Genomic DNA, 24,232 nt, shown 5'->3' with positions numbered 1-24,232 from the left:
AGCTTAAACCTTAAGCTTACATTCCTTGCACCATGACAGTGCAAGGTCCATTCATCCTCTTGTATTAATTTATTTTTAAAAACGATGGTAAATATCAAACTAAGCATTAAAATAGAGTGCATATTCATGAGAAGTGGAATATAACTTGTTAAAACGATGCTTAAAAGCTGCTTGAACTACATTATGTCAGTGCTTTATATATATGAACTGAAATTTATAGTATGCACTCACAGAAGACAGGTTGCACTATCTTGTCTATTTGCAAAATGCACACAGTGATGACGTGTAAAATTACATAGTTTTAGAGGCTGAAGAGTGCCTCTTTAGATGAGCTTTGACTGTTGGTGCAAAGCTAATGGATTGCATCCTAAGGATATAACTTTTCCCACACTGCTTGGAAGTAACCTCTCTGCTTTATCTGAGACAGCTTGTTAAATGTCCTTAAAAGAGTGTGCTTTTGGGAGGAGTTGGACGAAAGGGTGCAGAGGAGGGGAACAATTCCGGATTAGGCTGAAGGAAGGAACACAGGGATAATGCCACCACTCCACCCCCAGTCTCTGAATGTCTGGCACAACAGCCTCTGCCAGAGTTCACTTTCCTCACCAGTTCCCTTAATTAGAGACAGAAACTACTTGAATATGTTCTGTTGGTAGTTCTATACACTTTTTCTGTTATTTTTTTTAGGTAAAAATTGCTGGATAAAGCTTTCTCTAACACTTTCCCTGAGTTGTGGTTGGTTTTCAACAACAGATTTTGAAACTGAGAAAGGAGGTCAGAGGCAATTGCCCTCGTTTTGCCTTGTTTCATTGTGGTTGGAATAGCCTGAACTGGAGCTTTCACATCTAGCATCTTTTGTCCGTTGTCTCCTGGTATAGATGGTGCTTAGTAAGTTCGACTCATAATACCGTTGCCACACATGGGTTTGTTTGAGCTGAGCTAGTGGCGTATGCCGGCACTCTCAACTGCCCCTTGTTCTTTAAACATTCAGTAAAATCTGTGGTAAATGTCTTGATAGATATTGGTAAACAATAAGCCTTTTTTAGAAGAAAAGGCAGTGGGAACCTAAACTTACCAGGTGGAAATGAAATTCTGGCTGATAGTTGCATCTTGAATAAGTTGAGCAACAGCTGGAGCTGAATATCTCTTGTACAACGTACGGCTTGAAAACAGTAGAGAAAACCTCACTGCGGTATTTTTCCCAAGGAAAGCAGAGCATAACAGACAGCCCAAATCAATCAAAATGTCCGTCTAGCTCAGTCTTTTGTATCCAAGGATTATCAATACCAGCTGCCTGGGGAAGAATATAAGAACAAAGAGTCATAGCCTCTGTGTGTGCGTGTGTGCGTGTGTGTGTGTGTGTGAACAAATTGCTCTATTTCACTCTGAACACAAAGTTTTAGAATCCATAGTGTCTTGTAGCAGTTTCAGAGCTGACCTACTCCTTATGTTTCCTTTTGTTTTGAGTCTACAACTTAAAATTTTGTTTGATGCCTGCAGGCTCCTATATTGGAAGAGGGATCGAACAGTTTTTCTGTAGTCACCTTTTCTGTGCCATGATTTCGTAGACCTTTGCTTCAGCTGCTTTCTTGCTACCATGGCAGATTTAAATGAGATATTATACATCATGATTAGTAGCTCAGCTCTTTCATCCTTGAGGTTTTTGGAATGCTTTGGTGAATACTGCGTTCGTCTAGTAACATAGAAATAGGAAGTGGTTTTGTACACACAGAACAGTGTGAAGACCTGTTCCCTGAGCCATATAATGATGCTGTCTTTGTTGCCAGGTGACAGTGCAGCGCTGATTTGGGTCTATAGTAGTAGTTCTCTTTCCAGCCTTTCTAGCCAAGAAAATGATAACTGTCCTGGAGTGATGGCAATTAGTAACGTTTCATGTTTTGGTTCATGGTGCATACTGTTTGAATAAGAAATGGACTAGTTATCTGTAGTCATAAGTCCACCAAGGGAAGAGTTATCTGATAATCTCGAAAGACTCTGATTTCCCCTGTCCTTCATATTCTTCCAGAGCTCTTTGTGCTTTATGGACCTTGTCCTGCTTATCTGAAATGATAATGGATTTCTGTTTTTCCAGCCTCAGAGTGTTTAGACACATAAAGGCCTTGCACTAAAGGTAGCTGTGAAAATTTAGTATCTCCATAAAGGGTAAAATTGCAGTGTTCTGTGTAAATCAGCTGCCATGTAAATCAGCTGCCATGGGTATCCAAGCAGTAGGCACAGCAAACTGTTCCTGCTTCCTGGTTTATAAAACTTTTGACATTTGCTTGTAACATCTGTCTATTAATAGCCGTGAAACAGTTAAGCAGAAGTATTTATTTTTTATGCCAGTTTCTCTAGATACAAAGCAATGCTGCACTCTTCTCTACTTTAAGCTTTTTAATTGCAAAAACCTTGCGATGACTTAACTATGAAATTTATTTTAAAACTTTAGTATCTGTTTTTTTCCAGTGACCTTTAAAAAAAAATTCACACTTTCTTCAGTTCTGTTGGCATGATTTTTATTTTATTTTAAGTTCAAAAATATGCTGCTACATTGAAATAAAATGGCAACCCAGAGAAATAGCATTCAGTGAATAGAAATAATGGAGTTTTGTTTTAAACTGCTAGCTTGCTTTTGAATGTGTGTTTCCATGACCAGTCTGGTTTAGCCAATACCTGAACCTAATTCAGGGTGGTGAACCTTGGTGATTGCAGAGGCACCTTCCCATCCTGCCCGCTCCCCTTGCCTCCTCGCCAGGCACAGCAGAGCTCACACCTCGGCCAGCTCTCACGTATGTACCACCAGCCCCCCTTGGGCAGCTGGATGGGGGCCAGCCTTTCGCAGTCCTGGGACAAAACACTCGGCTCTTTGGGCAATACTCGCTGTTAAATAGCTTTCCCTTCTTCCCACCTTTTCTCCTGGAGAAGTAGTGTATTGGAGTGGACTGCTGAAGTAAATGCTTCACTTTTCCTTCAATGATTTTAAAAAAACCCCTAAAACGCTGTATATAAGGTATATACATGGTGTATATGGTATGTTAAACTACAGTTAGGTCACTACCACAACATTGATCTTAGACTTTCAGAAATTCAACAATACAGAGTTTCAGAATATGTTCTTGAATATGAAATGTGAACCATGTATTTCACACTGCATTTCTAGGAGATGCATATGTACTGTTCTTGCTTTCTTTCTGGGCATCAAGAGGTGCAGCTCCTCCACGTATCCTCCCCCCTCCATCAGTTAGTTTGTCTTTTCTATTCTGTTTTATTGGAAGATGCTATCAATAATTGGGAAGGCTGGGGGGAAGTTAGCACAAAAGGCTGGAATCCAAGGGATTCTTACTACTTAATAGGTTTTCTCAAATAATAATTGTAAAAGGCTTTAAATACCTGTACTTATGTAAGGCATGGAAGGGAAGCTCTTTATAGTATGGATTTAGACCTCAAACAAAATCACAAGTTAGGTATTTATAGGGTGGAGTATGGTCAAAAGAAGATAATGTAGTTTAAGGAACTGTAAATGAAATAAATGAGGGTGTGTTTTGTAAATAAAGCCTTTCATGTTTTTCATTATAGATCACCTTTCTTTAGTGCTCTACATGACCTGTAAGCATTATAGATCATCAAAGAGGATACAAACAATCTTTCCATGGTTATTTCGTTCAGTTTTATTCATTATGCTAGAACTCTATAGGAGGTGATCCCAAACAGAAAAGATTCTCTATTAAACAAAGCTCTCAAGTGTTTTATAACCTTGTGTGACTTTTTTCTTTCCTGTTTGCTCTGAGATTCCGCCCTCTTACTTTGCAGGACTACCACCCCCAGAATTGGAGATATTCTGCAAAAGTTAGCTCCTTTCCTCAAGATGTACGGCGAGTATGTGAAGAATTTTGATAATGCAATGGAACTGGTGAAAATGTGGACCGAACGGTCACCTCTATTCAAGTTCATTATTCAAGACATTCAGGTAATGGGGAGAGTGATGTCATGCTCCAAGTAATATGAGCATATGTAAAAATGTATATTTTTGTGGGGGGAACAAAAGGATTGAAGAGAAAATTAAATATCAAGTCTCTTAGAATTAAGGGTTGTTTTTGTCCACTTCATATTCTGTATTCTGTTTCTTCTCCTTCTCCCTGCATATGTGCACAAATACACATGCAAATCCAGGCTTTCCATTGCAACCTAGAGGACCAAAGTATAAAGGTTGAAACAGGAGATTGAAAAATATTACATTTGTCATAGATATCAAAAGTAAACACCGTTTCAGGGGAAAAAAATATATATCAGTGCAGAACTATAGATCCTTGCACTGAATCTGTAGATACTGTATTGGCTTACAGCAGTGCAGTTATCCAGAAAACTAAGCTTTGGAAGTAAGTATACAATCCTAAATGCTGAGCCACAAAAGATGAAGCTTAACAGTTGTGGCAATGCAGCATTCTTTTCAAAAGTGCTTTTTATTCCCTCTAGTGCTCCCTGCAGGTTTCTCTGGGAATTGGCAGATATGTATCTTCTGACTGCAGACTTAGCAGCTAGAAAAGGAATAAGATATTTCTGCTTAAATTTTACTGCACTATAGGTTATTGTGATTCTAAGTGAAGGATGCTGGCTATATGTATTTTAATGGAATCCGTCTAAGGATGTGGAAGTGAATATGCATCTTAAAATACTTCTTGGGAGGTTTACATTACGAATAAAATTGAAAGAAAGCATTCCCTCATCAGAGTGATAAAATATACCCTATAGCCCCTTGAAAAATGACTTTCTGCTAACACATGATCATGAGCTGCTCCTACTAATTCAGTTGTTAGTTCTCTTGCTTTCTGAGTTATTACAAAGCTAAGTTCAAATACTTTGGGAAGGTTTTTTTGGTGGGACTTCTATTTATGAATTCTACTAGTTACTTAAAGAATTTTTTTACAAGAACTTTTAGGAAAGAATTTCTAATTATTTGGTTTGGTAAAGTAGTTTTCTGTTTTCTTTCAGAAGGGCTATAATACATGTTTTAAAATACATTATTTATGCTTTATAAATCACAATTTTTATTTTATTGTATCCTGGGAAAATAATATTTTTTGCCTACTACATTTAAATATGTTTACAATTTCTTAGAAAGAAAAAGTGTGTGGAAATTTGACATTGCAACATCACATGCTTGAACCAGTACAACGCATTCCACGCTATGAGATGCTTTTAAAGGACTACCTAAGGAAATTGCCTCAGGATTCCCTAGACTGGAAAGATGCTGAAAGTAAATATTTTCTAGAATTTAAAATAGCCATAATAAGATATTAGTAAGAGGATACTGTAAATTAAAGCTGTTTTCAGGAAATATAAGGTGAAGAAGCAAAGCCATTGTGAAAGGTAGGATAGAATTTCTTCAGTGGGGTTGTAGGATTAAAAAAAAAAATCCCTTTGGATAATGGATGAAGTTAGTATAAAAACTGCCTTTAGTATTTTCCCTTTGGAGTATGTAAGTTTGCTTTAGTTTTGAAATTGCACGGGGGTTTGGATTATTTTGTTTGCTTTGGGTAAAATTGGTTTTTCTCTCTTTTCTTGGCATTCTGTTTTGCTTTATGCACATATGAAATGTATGTCTTTTTGTTTGAAATGGGGTATAGTGTGATTTTCTTTACAGGGGACTCTTATTTAAAAAAAAAAAGTAGAGCTAGGCTCAGTATTGTATTTTTAAGCTCCGGTAGGGGAAAAAAAACCAGCCTATTTTTTAAATGTTTTCTTCTCTACATTTACACAAGGCCAGTTAACAATTATCTCCACACATCATTCAGAATTACTTGCCAGATAATTTTTGGAAATAATTCGTTGATGAAAGTCATTTCCTAAGTATTTGTAATATGAGCTGTTTTGACAAAAAACATAGTTTGACATTCTGGACTACTTTCTGAAAAGAGGGGAGAGAACCATGACTGTTCACATCACAAAAATGTGGTTCTAAGTATTGAAGCTCACTTTAAAGTAATCTGCAATAATTCCCTTCTGATCTTTCCAGATTATTATTTCAGTTTGGTAGCTAACTCTCTTGCACTTTATACTTTATCTTGGTTACTTTTGATTGATAATTTAAGAAATGTATTGAGTGTATAATTTACATAAAAATTACAAACAACATTTTGTAGAATGATCCAATTGTCTATGTAATACATAAATACGTAAAAATGTGCAGGGTTTTGTTTTTCATGGTTTTTTTTCTTTGTCTTCCATCTAGAATCCCTGGAAATTATATCCACTGCAGCAAGTCACTCTAATAGTGCAATAAGAAAAATGGTAAACAATTCTTGTTTCCCTGTTCGTTTTTAATATTGTGTTTGAGTATTTAGCAAAGCTAGGAAATTCTGTCAGTTGAATTTTGCCAGGAGTGGGAACGGCAGATCTTCCCTGAAATCGCAAAAATTGTTTTCCTGGGTCCAAATGATTGCTGCTACTTACTGTATTTTTACAGCTCCTGGGAATGATGGACAAAATTTGGCATTGCACCTAACTCTCTCAAGTGGAAACCGGGCAAGCTAAGTTCCTTTCCTGGCTTAAATGAGCTGACAACATATAGGACTCTTGACCTAGTTGCATCTGTTTCTGTAAATGGAAAGATAATGTTCGTAAAGAGTAGTTAATGTTTCTCTACTGGCATGATTGGTGTTTCATTAAGTATGTGAGATATTTTGGACAAGAAATAATGCGAGCTGTATGTATAAATGCATTTTTAAAAATTATCATGGAGATAACATTTCTAAAAGTATTTGTTAACATATCAACTAGGTCAATCAATCTGCATGGCTGACTGTATATACCGAGTATATATATGTTCTTCAAAGCTAACACTCTCCAGACTTACACAAGGTCCAGACATTTCATTTGAACATGGGTAAAGATTTCTATGTTATTAAGTTTTCTAACTGTTTTTCACTGAAAAGGAGAATCTAAAGAAATTGTTAGAGATCTATGAGATGCTGGGAGAAGAGGAAGACATTGTCAACCCTTCAAACGAGCTGATAAAAGAAGGACAGATCCTTAAACTCGCTGCTCGCAATACATCTGCTCAAGAACGGTATCTTTTCTTAGTAAGTATGGTGGCCTGTATTTGCAGGAGTGGCTTTATATTTTTCTAGACTTCAAAGAACTACCTAAGAGAGAGGGGATGTCCTCTTCTGGTTGATGTCAATGAGCAGCCTTTCCACTGATGATACTAGAGCTCGAGCAAACCCTCTGCTGCTTGTAGGAAGTCTTCCAAACACTGCTTAGAACAGAATACATGGTTTTAAATACACAGGCCCAGTGTCCAGCAACTCACATTTAAATAATTGGCTGCTGGCTTTAAATGCTGATCTGGAGCATGAGAACTGGGCCTTTCCCATGAAACTGAAGTGTAAAAGCTTAGGATTTTAGTCTTGATAGATTGTGTGTGTTGGGGTCCAAGTGAGCTTCGTGGCCCTGTGAGAACTCGGTATTATGGTAATTCATCCTCTTTTCAGATACCCATGTCTTGTCTTAGAACTAGCAGACTACAGCAGTGCCTTGATTTTTTTGGGGGGGTATTTTTTTTTAGTTTTTATTTCCAGCTCCCTTACAAAAGGCTTGATATAGTTCATTGCTTCCCATACATTAAAAACTGCTAGTATCAAGTTTTGATTTTTGCTCATGGGCCTTCAGCATTGCATATCTTCTAGTTAATACAGGCCTGTTGAGTTCTTTACTAGTAATGAGTCGTGGAGCCAGAATTTGTGCTTATCTGTGCTTCAAATAAAAGAAGAAATGATTGAATAGTCAGACTTTGAATGGGGCTAGACGGCTGATTAAAATGCCATGCACTTTATATGAAAGGTGACAAGTTCAAGTGTGCTGTATCTCTGATACAGACTAGACAACAGGCTAGACAGTGTTTCTGTGAAATACAATTTAAATTAAGTGAGTTTCTCTTTTTAATAGTTAATTGTGAGATAACGTGTTAACCTCTGTAGAGGTGTTTTTATAACTGCTTCCAGGCTGAGGCTATAGGCATTTAGACATTATTTAAAAATCTAATTTTAATAAAGGAATATATCTTTGTCCTGCCTGTGTATTTTTTCCTCTAATCCTGAGGGTTCAATAAAAATAAAACATAAGATAGGTGTTTGAGGGGTTTTTTTTTGAATAAATATCTTGAAGATAATCCCCTCAAATAATAGTAGTTACAATTTCTACAAAACCAAGTGCTTTTGATGCAGGATAAATATCAATGTATACACTGCACAAAAGGGTTTTTATTCTGCAGTTCGGAATAGGTTCTACAGAACTGAGACATGAGAATTCTTTTAACAAGAGATTTACAGTGTTATAAAATATCCAATCTGTTATCAACTCTAATATCAAAATATCTACTAAAATATCAACTATAGAGTTGATAATAAATGTTATGAAGACTGCTGTATATATAGAACAACTATCCTTATATGCTTTGAGACTGACCTTTAATTTTATTTCTAAAACCCAGGAACAAATAAGAAAAATAAGTTGTCCTGAATTTGAGCTTTGGTTTTCTTGTCTATCAACTGAACAGAACAGAACCTGCTTTCTCACCTGCTGACTTTAGCTTTGTGATATTGTCCAGCTCAGTAGAAACTGTGGCTGTATCTGTGTTTTTGTTAATGCAAAGCCATATGCTTTTTTTCCCCCCCAGTTTAACAACATGTTGCTCTACTGCGTCCCCAAATTCAGCTTGGTAGGATCAAAATTCTCGGTTCGAACTAGAGTTGGCATAGATGGTATGAAGATTGTAGAGACTCATAATGAAGAATATCCACACACTTTTCAAGTGTCTGGAAAAGAGCGAACACTGGAGTTGCAGGCCAGGTAAGGGAAGTCTATTATCTAGTTCTTGGAGGATTAAATATATACAAACACAAGATTGGACTGACAGATTTGGAGAAGGATAGAATGGGTTTCATCTTAATATCAATGCTTTGAAAATAGCCTAGGCTGCTATTTTCAAAGGATAAATTATCACTGCTTATTTATTTCTTTATTAATGAGTTAGCAGCACAGAATCTCTTGGACTATAAGATACACCTACAATGTGTAGGGTGTTGCTTTGCAGAAATACCTAAGATGGCTGCGAATGGAGCTGGCTGGAGAACTGCAAGCAGTGTAGCTAGCTGCTGCCAAGGCAGTCTGGCCAAGTTAATCAAGTGCTCTGGGAAACTGAGCGTGTTAGTCTGGGCAGTGCTGCTGCCTCTGGTACCTGAGCTACCTCGGTACCAATGGCTCTGTTCACCTGAGGGCACTTCCACCCAAAAAACCTCTCCTCCCACTCCGGTGGAGATAAGTCCACAGAACGTAGCTGTCTACAGTGGCAGAAGGGCATGGGCTTTCCTCTGTTCCTCAGGCCTCCTTCCAGTCTGCTTTTTTTTTTTCCCCTGGTCCCAGGTATCCCCCTCACCTTGGAAGGAAGTTCTTCTTTTAGTTCTTGGATCCTTTCTCCAGTTGCACTCTTCTGAATGGTATTTTTCTGCTGTCCTTATTAGTCCTTTTATCCTCTTGCTGCTGGGTTATCTTCCTGTTGCTTCTTTGAGGGTTGTCTAGATTCAACTTTTCCTGTCAAGACCAGCCCACTTCAAATAAAAGTAGGGTGCGTTTTTATCTCCACCTCTCCTGCTGGAGCTGCTTAAAGACCCTGTTCTTAGCAATTAAGCTTTCATTGCAGAGAGGCAAGGATTAAATAAGCACAAGGATGTCTCTGGTGGATGCAGTTCTGTGGTGAAAGCATGTATTCAGGGATAAGCAAGGGCTTGCAAGCTATTTTTCTTTATGGAAAAAATTACAATATTTAATGAGAGCAGCAGAAATGTAACAGCATATAGAAATTTAGCTACACTATGACTGAATTTGAAATTATATATAATAATAAATACATACTTTGGAAAATGACAGAAAAAGCTTTCCATTAAGGTCTGCAAAACTTTTGGACACATTTTTGGCTATCAGTCATATCTACTAGAAATTGCTGTATGATGTTTTGCAAAGTATTTGGCGAGCTGTTTTGCCACACATCCATTTCAATGGTGAAAGACGGCATCTTGCTGTACCATTTGTAAAGTACTTTGTAACTGGAGGAAAACATCACAAAAAAACAAGTTTATTTTGTAAACTTTCCAGAATTATCAGTACTTTAAAGGGTATTGCATTGGTTCATTTAGGTGTGAGAAGAACATGTTTTCAGATTTTGTTTTATGAACTTTTTTGAATGCATTAAGTCTGTTCAAAATTTTGAAGGAGTAAGTACCAAGCTAAATCTTACTCAATTAGAATAGAATAATCCTGGTTAATGCATGAGTATTTAATGCAACCTATACCTTAATGGTCTTAATTCATGAGCTTGTATTAACTTTGTTGTAATGTTTAGTTTCTCCTTGGGGTTTTCTTTACTGGGATACTTCTATTTATTTATTTTTCAGAATATCTTTTGAGAGCATTTTCAGCTAGTGGTTTTAAATAGCTGGTAGATAACTCCTTTAAGAGATTGCTGATTTTGTATGACGTTTAACAGCTCAGCTGTTTTTCCTGTAAGTTGGTAGGGAGAAGTACTTCACAAGCTTTTTCTGCCTCGTATACAGATGGTAGATGGGAAGGGGAAACACAGGTATTTAGGATTATAGTTTTATTACAAGTTGCTATAATAATGCAAAACAACATTTGAGAAGATGTTTTTATTGAAGTATTGTAAGAGCTTGCTTTCACATCCTCCTTAGCAATCCGTAGAGAAATAAAATTTTGCATGTCAGATTTTTTTCACGTCATTGAAAGTGTCTCCCTGTTTGAATAGAGCAGCAGATATACTGTGGTGCTAGTTCTCATATTCCTGATTTAAAGTTCACAGATAAACTGTGTGTGTTACCAGCACTGGCTGGCAGAGTGAAATAGTACTGTTACTTGTGGTATAAGGTGCTTTCCTAAAGATTTGAATGTTGAAGTCCTAGTGATACGTTCTAAATATAAATCTGTCATACAAATCAGAATAGAAGATGCTTGCCCTCTCATCTCTGTCTTATCTGTAAATACCTCGTGTACTTATTGATAAGTCATCCATATCTGCTCTAATGCATAAAAGGGAAAATCTTGCTGTTTGGTTTATAATAAATACTAAAGCAGAGTTTTCCTTGTTTTAATTGGATACTCTTCTTGCCACTGTAGACAAATTTAAACAGCTAAAAACATCAATAAGGAAATAATTTCTGTTGGGGAGGGAGGAAGATTTAAGAGATGCACAGAAGAAATGGGTGTCAGTATGTGAATGTAATATTTTACGAAATGAGGGAAGAAGAAAGCGCCTGCATCTAAATTATGAGGCGTCCTCCTTTTCTTTCTCTCCTATGTTCAAAAAATGTCTGACAGTGAAAATATTATTACTACTTTTAAGTGCATTTGCATTTATCTTTCAACTTGAATTCAGTGCTTAGTGACTGCAGACTTGTGAAATCTGAAGTCATGCTTTTAATTTATTTATTTTTATTTCTGTTAGACAGTTAATGAGCACTATTGTTTTACTTTGTGTACATGAGAATTGCTTCAGAACCTTGGCTTTTGCAGCAAGTTGTTGATAGTGAGATAATGTTTCCTGAACTAGCTTTGGACTAATTTGTCAAATGTTTCTTTTAGTTCTGAACAAGATAAGGAAGAATGGATAAAGGTAAATTTATCTACATTCTTAACTCTGTTTTTTAAATGCATTTTCACTGAAGCAATCAAAAAGTAATATTCATATTTTCTGGCTCTAGCTTCCCTCTGTTAATCACTAAATGGTCAGAATGTAGACAGTCTGTTGTAAATGTAGTATGTTTGAGGAATTTCTCCATTGTTTCCCTAGGCGCTTCAGAACACTATAGAAGCTTTTCAGCAGAGGAATGAAACCTTCAGAAATGCTATTGCTAAAGAATATGAAGATATGCCTGCTGAAGTTTCTGTAAGTTGTTATCGTACCATTGTAACCTTCTTAGTACCCATTTTGTTCTTGTATAACTGGAAGTAGTATATTGCAAAAGTTTGGTGGAAACTTCTTTTTCAAGGTCATCCTTCTCATAGCAGAGGAACTGCAAAGTAGTCATCTTGTTAGTAACTATTTTTCGTCATAATGCCAAATCTTATAAACAGGCCTCTTTTTCCTGAAATGCATAATAGAGTACCCTTTCAGTTGTGTGTAATGATTTTTGACTGGGTTCTTTGTTATTTCTTGCATAGATTTCAAAATGCATCTTGAGCTGTGTTTTGCCATTTCCTTTCCAGAGGAAGAGAATAATTATTTTCTCTATTAAAAGTACTGCACAACTGTCTCTTTTTCTCGTCCTCCCCCTCCTCCCCTCAGAACGCTGAGCTTGGGAAGAGAGCACCAAGGTGGATACGTGACAACGAAGTAACCATGTGCATGAAATGCAAAGAGCCCTTCAATGCACTGACAAGGAGAAGGCACCACTGTCGAGCATGCGGACATGTAAGTGCAAAACCCCAGCTGCTGTAGCTTGTGAGCAGGCCCTGGAGGGGTCTAAGCACGTAGTTGCCTTCTGGTGGCTGCTTGTTAGGCTGCAGTTTGTTGCTGAGCTTATGGCTGAAAGTAGGAGCTGTGTATAGCAAACCACAATGGGGTCCTCTTGTCTGGTTTGGCTGGCAAAACCTATGGTAAATTGGGAAGTCATCTGCAGCAGAAGAAGATGCATATTTGTGTAAAGAGTCCCAAACACCTGGACAGACTACACAGTTTCCAGACTGGCCTCACTGATCTGCACAGTTGCAAAACCATGTCAAACTAGCATAAGCCAGCGTTATCCCTGACAGCACTGGCTGCTCCCTGCTCCCATTCGATCACCCCCTCTCCTCTTTGCACGAACCATGAAGCCCTGTGGTTCATCCTTTTTTGTTGGATTAACCTGGATCTGTTCCCAGCTGGGCTCAGTGTATAGCTGTGTCAACATATGTGAAGCATCAGGGAAAAGGCAGGCTGGGATGGGGAGAGAGCGTGACTGTTGCTTTCAGCATGTGATGGTACAGTAATGTATGCCACTTTTAAGTGACCATGAAATAGTGATCTGACTTCAGAGTTTTCAGAAGTTAATGGCAATAGAGCCATATATACACTGTGCTTCCTTTTCTTGCCACCAAGCAGCTATGCCTTTCTCCAGTAGATGGTAGTGCGGCCCAGCTTTAACTTTTGTCTCACTGGTTACCTGGTATGATTTCTTTCTTATGAAATGTGATATATGGTATGAAGGCTTATATCCTTACAGCATTCACAACTCTGCTTCTGTGCTTTGCAGAACACTAGAGACTTTTTCAGAAGCTCTGAATTATTGCTAATTCAGCTGTCATATGTTTTTTTCCCCAGATTTTTCTGTCTTTAAACTCCTCCATGATTCTTAAGATCATACCTTTCCCTTTTTTTCCTTCTGGCAATTTGGAATCCTACCTACTTCCCTCTATTGTGTTCTATCACATCTCCTTCCATTTTAATTTTAAAATGCTGCTTCATGGAATTAATTTGGGTCAGTGGTGGTGTCTTTCCAGAAGTTAATAATTGGAGATACTTAATTTGTATTCTCTAGAGATACTGTTTGAAGGTAGTGATCTAAATTAGTACTACAAATCCCTGGTCCACAATAAAATTTTGTATAGGTGTTCAAGTGGTTCCAGTCCACTTGTCTACCTTTCTTCCTTGAAATAGCTATGCTTATGTTTTTCATGCAGGACATCTCTTTCACCTGAAAGAATGTTCCTGTGGAAAAATAATTCTAATGGAAGAACTTTCTCAGACCTTCTAGCTTTTCAGCTTTCTTATTTATTTTGTGAAAAGAAAAATCAACAGTGTGACACTGACTTAATTATTCTGTGTACTAATCAACAGGTTCTGAAACTGTGAATTTAGTTTTTATTAGCAGGTTAAAAAGTTGGCCATTTCTGATGGAATTAGAATTTTATCTTTCAATTGTACATTTCTGGGATTATGTAGGAAACAAAAAGGTAAGTGTACCTTTCGACACTGCCATTTAGAAAAACTGGAAGATTTTCTTCCTGCCTCCTGGCATATACTATGTTCTAATTCTATTACTAACTTTAACCTACAGGCATAATTGAAAGCCTAATGTGATTTGTGTAAGGTATAAAATTTCCACCAGTTTAAATAGTAAAAAACACTTCTAGTTAAGAAACAGTGGCACAAATTTGAGAAAATCATGATTTTCATTTAAGTCACTATGGACATTAATAGTGTCATAAAGCAGTTATCTTTCTTGGTCTGTATAATTAAAGAATATGTTATTAATAAATACAAAAAAAATTTTAATTAAATTCTATTTTATAAATTTCCTTAACTTTTTTTGTTTCTAAGGTGGTTTGCTGGAAATGTTCTGACTATAAGGCTCATCTCGAATATGATGGCAATAAATTGAACAAAGTCTGTAAGGACTGCTATCATGTTATAATAGGTTGTACAGACAGTGAAGAAAAGAAGAAGAAAGGCATCTTGGAGGTATGTCATTTTAAAAATACCGAATGTGCATTGTTGCAGATAGTCTTGGCTCATCAGTAGATGAAAAATGGTAGGATTTTTGAGGGACTTTTTTTCTGTTTTAGAAATAAATGGGAATGATAAATGGACCAAGGTCAGCCCATCCAATGGATTCTGTTTTTCACCATTCATCTTTCATAATACTACTTTATTTCTTAAAACTTTTTTTTGTGTAGGGATTATGAGCCTTAGAACTTGTTTGCTTTTTTCCAATTACATTAGCTAATGTGATAAAATATTACTTTCTTATAAATCCTGGGTTTTTTTCCTTCTGTGCTTAAGCCATCATAGCAACAAAAACCACTGCTACTATGATCAATTATTCTTGAAAACATATACTAAACTTAAAGAACTGGGGATTGGAGAGAGGGGTTTGGGAGGTAATTTCGCTATCTAGAGTCTGAGTAGGATACTGTTTTGATCAGTGTATACAACTGTACCCCTTTAAGTCACCAAGTTACTCTTAGCTTTTAACACCTAAAAACTTGAGGGACCAATATGACCTTAGATACCCATGTTTCTCTTATGATCGGGGAGGGGGGAAATAGGCATCTTTAAATTGCAATCAACCTTGACTTTTCTTAAATCTCCCTTTTTAGGGCCCTTTTAAATACCTGATTTAGAGTAGAGAAATTTTACCCTAAATCTGTGAACACGTACACATATGTTTATCTTGGGGGTGCAGTAAAGATGGATTGACCCTTGAGGTGAATACTGACAGAAAAAGATGGAAAAAATAAGATACAGATTGTAATTCCTTATACAATTCATAATCCATATTGGCTTGATTCCATCAAATATTACAAAAGTGTAAGTTTAAAAAAATGATACCAAGAATCCCCATATGAAACATTTGCTTCTCTGAAACATGAGCTTTCCTTCAAGCTTTTGACAAAAGCTTGACATGTTAGATGAGAAAGAGTAAAGAGCACGGGATTCAATCAGCATATCTTGGAGCCAAAAAGCCCTTTCTTGGCATGGTGATTTTATTAAGGTAGCTGAAGGAGCAACAGAGCCTCTTAGAAACATCCAGCCACGTGACGGATCTCATGACAACACAGTGGTTGGCTATCCTGTGGCAGCATCCAGCCAACACCACTACTAGAAAAAAAAGTTCATGCCAAGGAAATGTGAACACAGAATCGTCTTGTGTTCTTTCTGTTCTTCTCAGGATCACTATTTAACCTGAGTAGCATGGCATTCTGTCTTCCGATTTTAAGCAATTCACCTAATCTTTTCTCTAGAATTAGTGATTGCGTTCTTATGTTATCCTTAGAAATGTGTTCGCATTTTATTCTGTCATAATATTTTGACTGGTGAAATAGAGTAGTTGTCATGTTGGATAGTTAGTAGCACTTGAATGCCTAACATCAGGTTACCTTAGAAATAAGACATTGTTATAGATGCTAAGCTATAGAGAATGGCTGACCATCTGTGGTGGCAGAATGACATCTAGAGTGATCTAGAAGCATATAATCCAAAAATACCAGTGTAAGAAGGAGCAGATTGCACATGTGTTAAGACCATATGTATGTGACTGTATGTATGTAATATATAAATATTCTCCATAAATCCAGTCCTTCATCATCTTAATTGGGTATTTGCCCAAGCTCTTATGAAGATGTTAACCAAGATTTGATAAGAGTGGTGTTGTATTTCAGCTTTGCTGTTTTGTGCATTTTTAGTGTTTATTTAAGAAAAGCTTATTTTCTTTTTTATGCTTTATACTGTCTCCTAGATTGAATCTGCTGAAGTCTCTGGAAATAGTGTCATATGTAGCTTTCTTCAATATATGGAAAAATCAAAGCCCTGGCAGAAAGCATGGTGTGTTATACCTAAACAGGAAGCTCTTGTGCTGTACATGTATGGTGCTCCACAGGTATGTGAAGAGGAAAATGAAAAGATTTTGATAATTACTTGTCATTGACACCTGAGGAAGAGAAGTCAGATAGCTTGGGAATGGAGGAAAAGACCAAAAGTTTTTATGAACCTATACGGTAAACCAAAGGCAGCAGGCAGATTAGTGGGTTGTTCTTTTTTTTAATCGGGAACTATTCCTTCTTTTTAGGATGTTAGAGCTCTGGCTACAATTCCACTTCTGGGCTATGCAGTAGATGACACTCCAAGAAGTGCTGACCTCCCACACAGCTTCAAACTGACCCAGTCTAAATCTGTACATAGCTTTGCTGCGGACAATGAGGAACTAAAACAGAAATGGCTAAAAGTTATCCATTTAGCTGTCAAAGGTGAGACACCAGAATGTCAAAATGAACTGCAAGTGAATTTAGAAGAGCAGCCTGAATCTTCTAAAAAATCTGAATGCTGAAGCTAAAGAGCACATGGTATTTTAAAAGATTTCAGTTGAATTTGTGGTTAACCCTCTTTGTGTTAACCTTCTTTGCTCAATCAAAAAAAAAGAAACTACCATACACATCTTAGCACTTTATGTTTGGGAAAAATTCTGGTCTTTTTAGGGATCTTTTTCTTATATTTATGTTCTGTCAATAAAGGTGATGTACAGGTCCATTTCAGAGACTTTTTAAAAAATGTGAATGCTATTAAAAATACCTTCTAACCTTAGGATACTACTTGTTTGTCGTGATGCAAATTTTTTTGAAAATTCCAATTGCTATTTGATTAAAGTTTGCTACTTTCATGAAGAATGCAAATATTGATGCTTCCTACTTACATGTTAGGACTTGCAACAGGATAAAAAATATACCTCCACATTGCCAAAATAGATCTGTAGTTAAATACGCAGGGACAGTTTGGTTTAATGTATGTAGTTTATAGATCTAATTCTGCAGAGCTGTACATATGTTGTATTCATTTGTTTCTTTTTTTAATTAAAGTATTGCAAACTGCTTTTACAGATGTATTGGCTTTTAAAGTTTCAGTTGATCAAGAACACAATCTAATGATTTTCAATCTAGAATATCTAAAATATGAGAAAACAATATATAATATATGTACAGTATTAAAAATGTACAATACTTGATTTTTGCTTTGATTTCACAATACTGGGTTCCTATTAGTAAATAACTTATTTAAAAAGCATGTTTTCTATTTGAAATTAAACAGAGTCCTAAACTAACAAATACTGTTCAGTGATTTGTTTTAATAGCAGACACATAATGATCTTGATATTTTTATGCATTACAAAAATAGCAGTAACTTAAGTGGCATGCAATGGGCAAGTAAGTTCCAGTTGTGTTTAAAAGAGTAGTTGCTTTTCTTCAGTGTCCTATCACTGTTACCTTTTAAGAGTGCAGTAGTCCATTACTAAAAAGCAGTATGTGGTTTGAGAAAGTGAACAAATTCTAGTAATCTTCTGGGTTCATATATTTTTGCTATTACAGTTATTGGAACATTTTGAACTTTCAAAAATATTTTAACTTTTGCAGAAGGCTAGATATTGCAGTACTTATTTATGACAATAATTTTCAAGGGTTATTGTTGTAATGTGGAGCCTGCTTTATATGAATTCTAGTATGAAGTCTGAGCCTGCAAATCTCAAGTTGCATTAATAGACCTTATTTGCATTCCACTTCTGGGAATAAAGACTTGTGGGCCTTATGGTAGTAAGTCCATTGTGAACTTCCATTCCTATTAGGCTTTTTATATGTAGAGGCAAATGACTTCCCCAGTTGAGAATTTTCACTGTAACATCCTTGGATGAAATACAATAAATACAGAGGTAGTGATTGACTATCATATAGATAATTGAAATTGTTTCCATCTTTTCTTTTCTCACTCCTCAAAGGAAGGAAAATATTTAACTTCTACAATCAACTTTTCATGAGAATATTCAGCAATCTTACTTCTCAAATATAACTGCTGGTTTTAGAACACCTCAAGCTAAACAGCTCAGGTAAAGTCCAGTTTTGTAAGTAACGCTAGCGCAGACTTAGACTGGACCCTTTTTATAATGAGTTTTCAAAACAAAGTATTCAGTAAACTCCCACTTTATTCTTTTTGTGACACTTGAAAAGTTATTCATTTTATTTAGCAGTCACCTCCTTTTTTTGGGGTTGTGCATACCTGAGTGCAAAGAGTCTACAATTCTCTCCTACAGATTCCATGCAACTTAATGTTAGTGGGCTGGGTTTTGCTCTCACTCACACAAATCCAAAATCTACCATGGCCTTTAGACTTCAAAGCTTTACACTAGCATTGGTAATAAAAGAACATGGCTTTGTAGAGTAGGAACTCCACAATTGACATTGTGAGTGTCAGTTCTGAATTTTTCCCTGGGTGTTCCATGTGTCTAGATTATTCTGCATGTAACCCAGCTTGGTATTACGTTAATGTTATCCGATGCGCAAGCGCTTCTGTAATTCTCTGAATATAAGTTACTTCTACAGCAAGCTATATTTACCTTTAGTTATAGGCAGCTCGAGCCCTTTTTGAATCATGCTGGTGGGTACAAACAAATCTTCATCTGGGTCTCCCCAGCTGTTATAACGTGTCAAGTATACACCTTGGTTAGGGATGGGGGAACGTTCAGGTAAGCAAGAATATTATGTCTATGGCTGTATTATTTTTCCATGGCCATCTCCTGAAAATGGGTATCTTCTAAAAGAGCCTCAAATACACTTGTGGGCTCTTCAGGGCCTTCTTCTACATCCTAATGTATTATAACTTTGCTTCTCACATTCAACTTGTTCAATGTAAGAGGATAAGTTGCCTTAAGAAAGACCCTAAATAAGAGGGATTGAGCTATATTCAAAATAATGTGATGATATGATTGCAATCATGTAGCACATTATGTTTTCTAAGCTCCTGCCAACTTCCTTCTAAGCCAAGTAGGAAGACCTATTCCAGCTAAATGATTAGGGAAAACTAAGAAACAGCAACTTTTGGGCTGCCTTATTACTATAGTGGTATTGAGCAGAATCTGAGGCTCCTTGATTGGTTTCAGCGTCTCTCAAGTGAAGCATGTAGGTGGGCATAAACAGTTTGGGATAAAGCTAGCGTTAGTTGTTGTTTATTTGGACATTAGACTCATCTTTGCTTTGAGCTGTTAAAGTTTATATAGTGGGATATTTTATTTACCCTACTGAGACTTATTTCATGTTCTCATAATTAACTGCATGCTCAGAATTGTTCTCCTCTGAGTCCGAAAATAACAATACTCAAATGTATGGTTCTGTGTGTATTGTGTAGGAAAAGTGTGTACCACCAATTTTAAAAGAAATATAGAAGATGGAGGAGTTGCTTCTAGATTTAACCACTCCTCTAAATGTTTTACTCCATTTTCCACAGACTAACCCACATACAGCATCCAAAACTTTTTCTTTAATTTTAAATTTTAAATTATGACTGCAAAGGGACAAGTTCAAAGTAATAACTGCTATGGCATAATTATCATTACTAAAGCAGCCAAGTGGTGGATTAAAATCATAATTCTAACATGGTATGCGTTGTTCCCATTTCAGCTGTTATACTCTAAAGAAAGCATTAATTTTGCTAGCATAAAGCTGGGTGTGTAGGGAATAAACTATAACTGAGCATTCATTCACAATATATGAACATGCGTGAATGGCTCTGCTGCATTACTTAAGCTTTGTGATTCCTGTGTTCAAGAAATGCTTGTTTCTCACTTTAAAAAATGATCACTCTCTTTTGTGCAATTTAAAGCTGATCAAACTTAATTTTGTGCATGTTTGTCCATGTTCAAACAGGACAATGGCTTAATTTTGTCATGACATTTATTTGAAACATACTAATATGTATTTCAATATGACTTAATATTTTTAACCTTATAGTAGAAAAATAGTGTATCATGACATAAGCATGTCTGTACCATTCTTCCAAATCTTCTAAAAATTGTTTTCTCATATCAGGTACTCCTATTTTACTGAGGAACTGCTGTAAAATCTCTAGCATCTAGTAGTTTCAGACACCTTTCTTTGAGTAGTTCTGTTCACTCCAAAAGATATTTCATTTTTGGTGTGCAAAATAAATACTGAGAACAGAAAATATTCTATTCTCTTTGGAGTAGAATATTAAACTACTTTAAAAGCATGTAAAACATAGTGGCACTATTTTATACAAAAACATATCGAAGTGCTTTATATATCTCTTCAGAGATTCTAAATCCCTTTTGTAGGACTTTTTTTTTTTTTTAAATGCATGAAGCTGATTCACTGATTAAATGTAAGACCAACCACCACCACATGCATAAGTTTTAGAAGAAGTTATAGAATAGATATGGTCTAAAAAGTTCCAAGTGGAGTCAGGAAAAAAAAAAAATATATATATATATATACACACACGTATATATATGTATATATCAGTGGGAAAGATGCAGAAACACTTGACAGGTTCTTGGGGGGGGGGGTGTTTTCCTTCTAGTTGCAACCACATAGCTGGTATGAAAACTGGCCAGCTCTTCATTTTGAGACCAAGATAAATGAAATGAACAAAGGGAGAATTTCAGAAGCAAGAGTCCAGCTTTTTCTGAGACTTCAGTTTTAGGAGTTTCTTGTATTAATGGAAAGACTTTCAAGAAAAACAAACATTCCATGTATGAGCAATTCTAAGCAATAAAAAAGGGGCTTTCTCCATAAAAAATATTTAGAGGTCTTAAGCTGGTGTAAACTGGCATAGCCCTGTTAGAGCTACTATAGCAGCAATGATTTAAATTAATGTAGGATCTGCCTTATATTATGTAAAGACATTTGCAGAAAATCAAGATCTCTCCAAATTAAGACCAGCTGACTTACTGTCTCATCTGGAATCCCAGCACTCAGCTGAACTTTGGACCAGTTTCAGTTGGACATAACTGATAAAGGGGTGAGTGTAAACAGCTGGAAATATATCATCTGAAAACAAATAAATGATTGGAGAGAGAATTAATTTGTTGACTGGCCTTCAAATAAATCCATTAGTAATACGAGGTCAATCTTGGATTGTAGTGTACGGTTGTATTTGAAAGCTAAGATGAAATATATGGAGTTAAGTTTTTCCTCCAGTCTGTGCCCTGTTGGTACGAGGAATTTACCTAGCTGATTCTGACCCATAGAACTGCAGTGAAGTATATTCTTTGGATAGGACTTTTAATCTGCTAGTCAAATTGTTTCCTAAATCTTGCTCCTGTAATAGAACGTAATGGTAACAATGCATATGTATATATTTTTGAGACTATTATAATATACAGATGACCTGTTTTGAGCAGTACGGCAGTATTCTACAATCAAAAATACACTGTGATGCATTTAAAATATAATCTATATGGACAATGTTGAGTATACTTTTCAGGAGTAAAAAATCAACAGAAGTGGACCTACTTTTGTAGCATGTTTACTATTTCCAGCTAATTTAAAAAATAAGCTAAAATTCAGTAAGGCATTCAGTCTGCTTTCTGTAAAACCTCTTGATTAAATTTATCCCCAAACTTCTCCATGGCATTTCACTTTCATCCCTTGCTTTTCCTAGCACAAGTGAATGTAGGCTGTGTTTTTTCTCTACTAAAATCTTCAAGCAGATTTCTATGAATAAAACATGTTTTCAGCCAGTGTGTAACACCAACCTACTTCAATTTATAGTTCATCCTTGTAGATTCATTAACTATTTATGGTGAATTTTTACAGAAAAGGAGGGAACTGTGTCAAAGCGTTTTTGCATGTATGTGCCCTAGTATTATTAAGAAAGGCAAATTTGTTGCATACAGGGAATTTGCAATAGAAATTTTGTATTTTCTACTTGTATATTCTCCATTCTGCAGCCTTCAAGGAGGATTAATACTTTAATTGTAGTGGGAGCTGAATCAGATGTAGTGTGTGACATCAGAGGCTATGCACTGTAATTCCCCTTCATCATGAAAGCATTACTTCTGGTTTTAATTTGAGAAAACATATTTTTTATTTGTAAAAATACTAATATTTTGAAGAGGTGTAAATTTGTTCTGGCTTTGCAATAAGCTGAAGAATATTAAAAACATGAAATTTAAATGCCATTGTAAGTTGTGCAAATGTAAGTGGTAATTTTTATGGTCAAGAAATATATGAATGTAAAATATTTGCAGATATTGTATATATTTTCTGTAATATATGTATATTTGGGCATAAGGTAGGAGTTGGAGAATTGTAAAAATTAAGCACTTTAATTTCTGTTGAGTACTTAAAAAAAAATAAAAATTTGTATCCTGTAAAATAAAAGCATCATTAAATGAGTATTGCTGGCTGACTTTTTTGTCTATTATTTACTTTCCATGTTGATGATCTCTTTATTTTTAATTGTGTAAGTGACTGTAAGGACCTATCTGTCTTGGAACTCTGATGTCTAATTTGCTGAAGTGCTGGCTACTCACAGGTACCACTAAATCAGTGGAGGATATATTCTGAATATATGAAGGCCTCTATGTAATGCCATGAGCTATATGTAATACTGTATACCCTGAAAATTAAGGTTTGGGACATCTCAAATTGGGCAGACAAAACATGGGGTTACTGTAATCCTTCACAATTTAGATCCAAATTTCTGTAATGGGAATAATAATGTTCTGTCACCTGACCAGGGTGTTACGAAAGTATTTTTGAAACAAATTGGCTTCTGCATTGCACCATAGAAAAGCCCATAAGGAAATGAATGTTTTCAGTGTAGCCCCACATCTTTCTTACTGTTACTCAAGCCCTTCTCTGAACAAAAGGATAAAACAAAGCATTGAGCAGTTGCTCAGTCTTAGTAAGCTCTTGTGTACTGGATTAAAGTGGTGCTGTAAGGCAGAAATGATCAGATATTTAGCTGGATCGTAACCATAGGGACAGGCAACTTTGATTCGTTAAATCTGTTCACTAGCAAAACACACATCTGGTCTGTGAAAGTACCATTTAAACTGCAGCTACTTCTTTTATAAGTATCATTTAACAGACAGAACCATCTGTAGTAGCCTTCAATTACCATCAGCTATGTACACAGCAAACCTGTTTTGTATCTGAATTATTCTTTGTATTCTTCTGCAGAAAGAGACAATGTTACAAAAAAGACTTCCCTAAAAATGGAAAAAATAATGTATTATTTATTAATATCTGTCTGGAAGGAGCTGAGTACAAGAAGTTTGTTTGGTTTCTATTTTTTTCTCCCTTTGCAAACACAGTAAATGAATTAGTCTTTGAAGTACTTACAACCAAAGAAAGTAGTGCTTCCTCCTCCATTTACACAAATTTTCCACTAATTTTTCGTGTTTTTTTTTTCCCCTCCTGTGATTAACTCTGTTCTAAAGCCATTACTTTCCTGTGGTTAAATACATGCAATGCCTTCTACATGGAGATGAAAATAACAGATTTTTTCCCTAAGATGTGCTTTATTAAGAAAACACAATTATAAAACTCAGACTCTGCTGGAAGTCTATAATCACAGAACCTACTTAATTCTGTTATATCAGCAGGTTTAATAAGCACAGGCATTTCTACTTGGTAGTGAATTGTTCAGGAACTATCAAATAGAAGAGTCAGTAAGTAAGCGGTCGGCGTAGTATCCTCTAGTCTGGATCTCCCTAAGAGCCAGATTCACACTGCCTTGTTACCACAGCAATGGTTCTTGGCGTTGTGTGAGCTTCCTCACATGAGAGGAATTTCGTGCCTGCCTTTGGTAAATGGAATACTATGAGCTTTAAAAAACAATTGCAGGGAGCTGTGGGGTCTCTAATGAACAAGAGGAAGGCTCCTTATGATTGTGACTGTTTTG

General features: G+C 36.1%; 1 protein-coding gene across 5 annotated transcripts in view; it reads left to right on the top strand.

The window, feature by feature from the left end:
* FGD4 (FYVE, RhoGEF and PH domain containing 4) overlaps nt 1-22,699 on the top strand; it is an 89,030-nt gene extending 66,331 nt beyond the window's left edge. For 3 of the 5 annotated variants that reach the window (XM_026084495.1, XM_026084492.1, XM_026084496.1), the window contains 11 exons: nt 3,808-3,964; nt 5,113-5,251; nt 6,227-6,285; nt 6,930-7,076; nt 8,672-8,844; nt 11,647-11,677; nt 11,855-11,950; nt 12,350-12,475; nt 14,363-14,503; nt 16,281-16,421; nt 16,611-22,699. In XM_026084495.1, the coding sequence (XP_025940280.1) occupies nt 3,808-3,964; nt 5,113-5,251; nt 6,227-6,285; nt 6,930-7,076; nt 8,672-8,844; nt 11,647-11,677; nt 11,855-11,950; nt 12,350-12,475; nt 14,363-14,503; nt 16,281-16,421; nt 16,611-16,868 (1,468 nt within the window). In that variant the 3' untranslated portion in view covers nt 16,869-22,699. The remainder of the gene's footprint in view (nt 1-3,807; nt 3,965-5,112; nt 5,252-6,226; nt 6,286-6,929; nt 7,077-8,671; nt 8,845-11,646; nt 11,678-11,854; nt 11,951-12,349; nt 12,476-14,362; nt 14,504-16,280; nt 16,422-16,610) is intronic. The other 2 variants (XM_026084494.1, XM_026084493.1) reach the window with 2 other exon arrangements.
* Nucleotides 22,700-24,232: the final 1,533 nt, after the last annotated feature.

The sequence above is a fragment of the Apteryx rowi genome, unplaced genomic scaffold (assembly GCF_003343035.1).
Source record: "Apteryx rowi isolate R43461 unplaced genomic scaffold, aptRow1 scaffold_642, whole genome shotgun sequence".
Taxonomy (NCBI): Eukaryota; Metazoa; Chordata; class Aves; order Apterygiformes; family Apterygidae; genus Apteryx; species Apteryx rowi.
The sequence above is the reverse complement of the archived record's forward strand: the minus strand, read 5'-3'. Positions and strand labels throughout refer to the sequence as shown.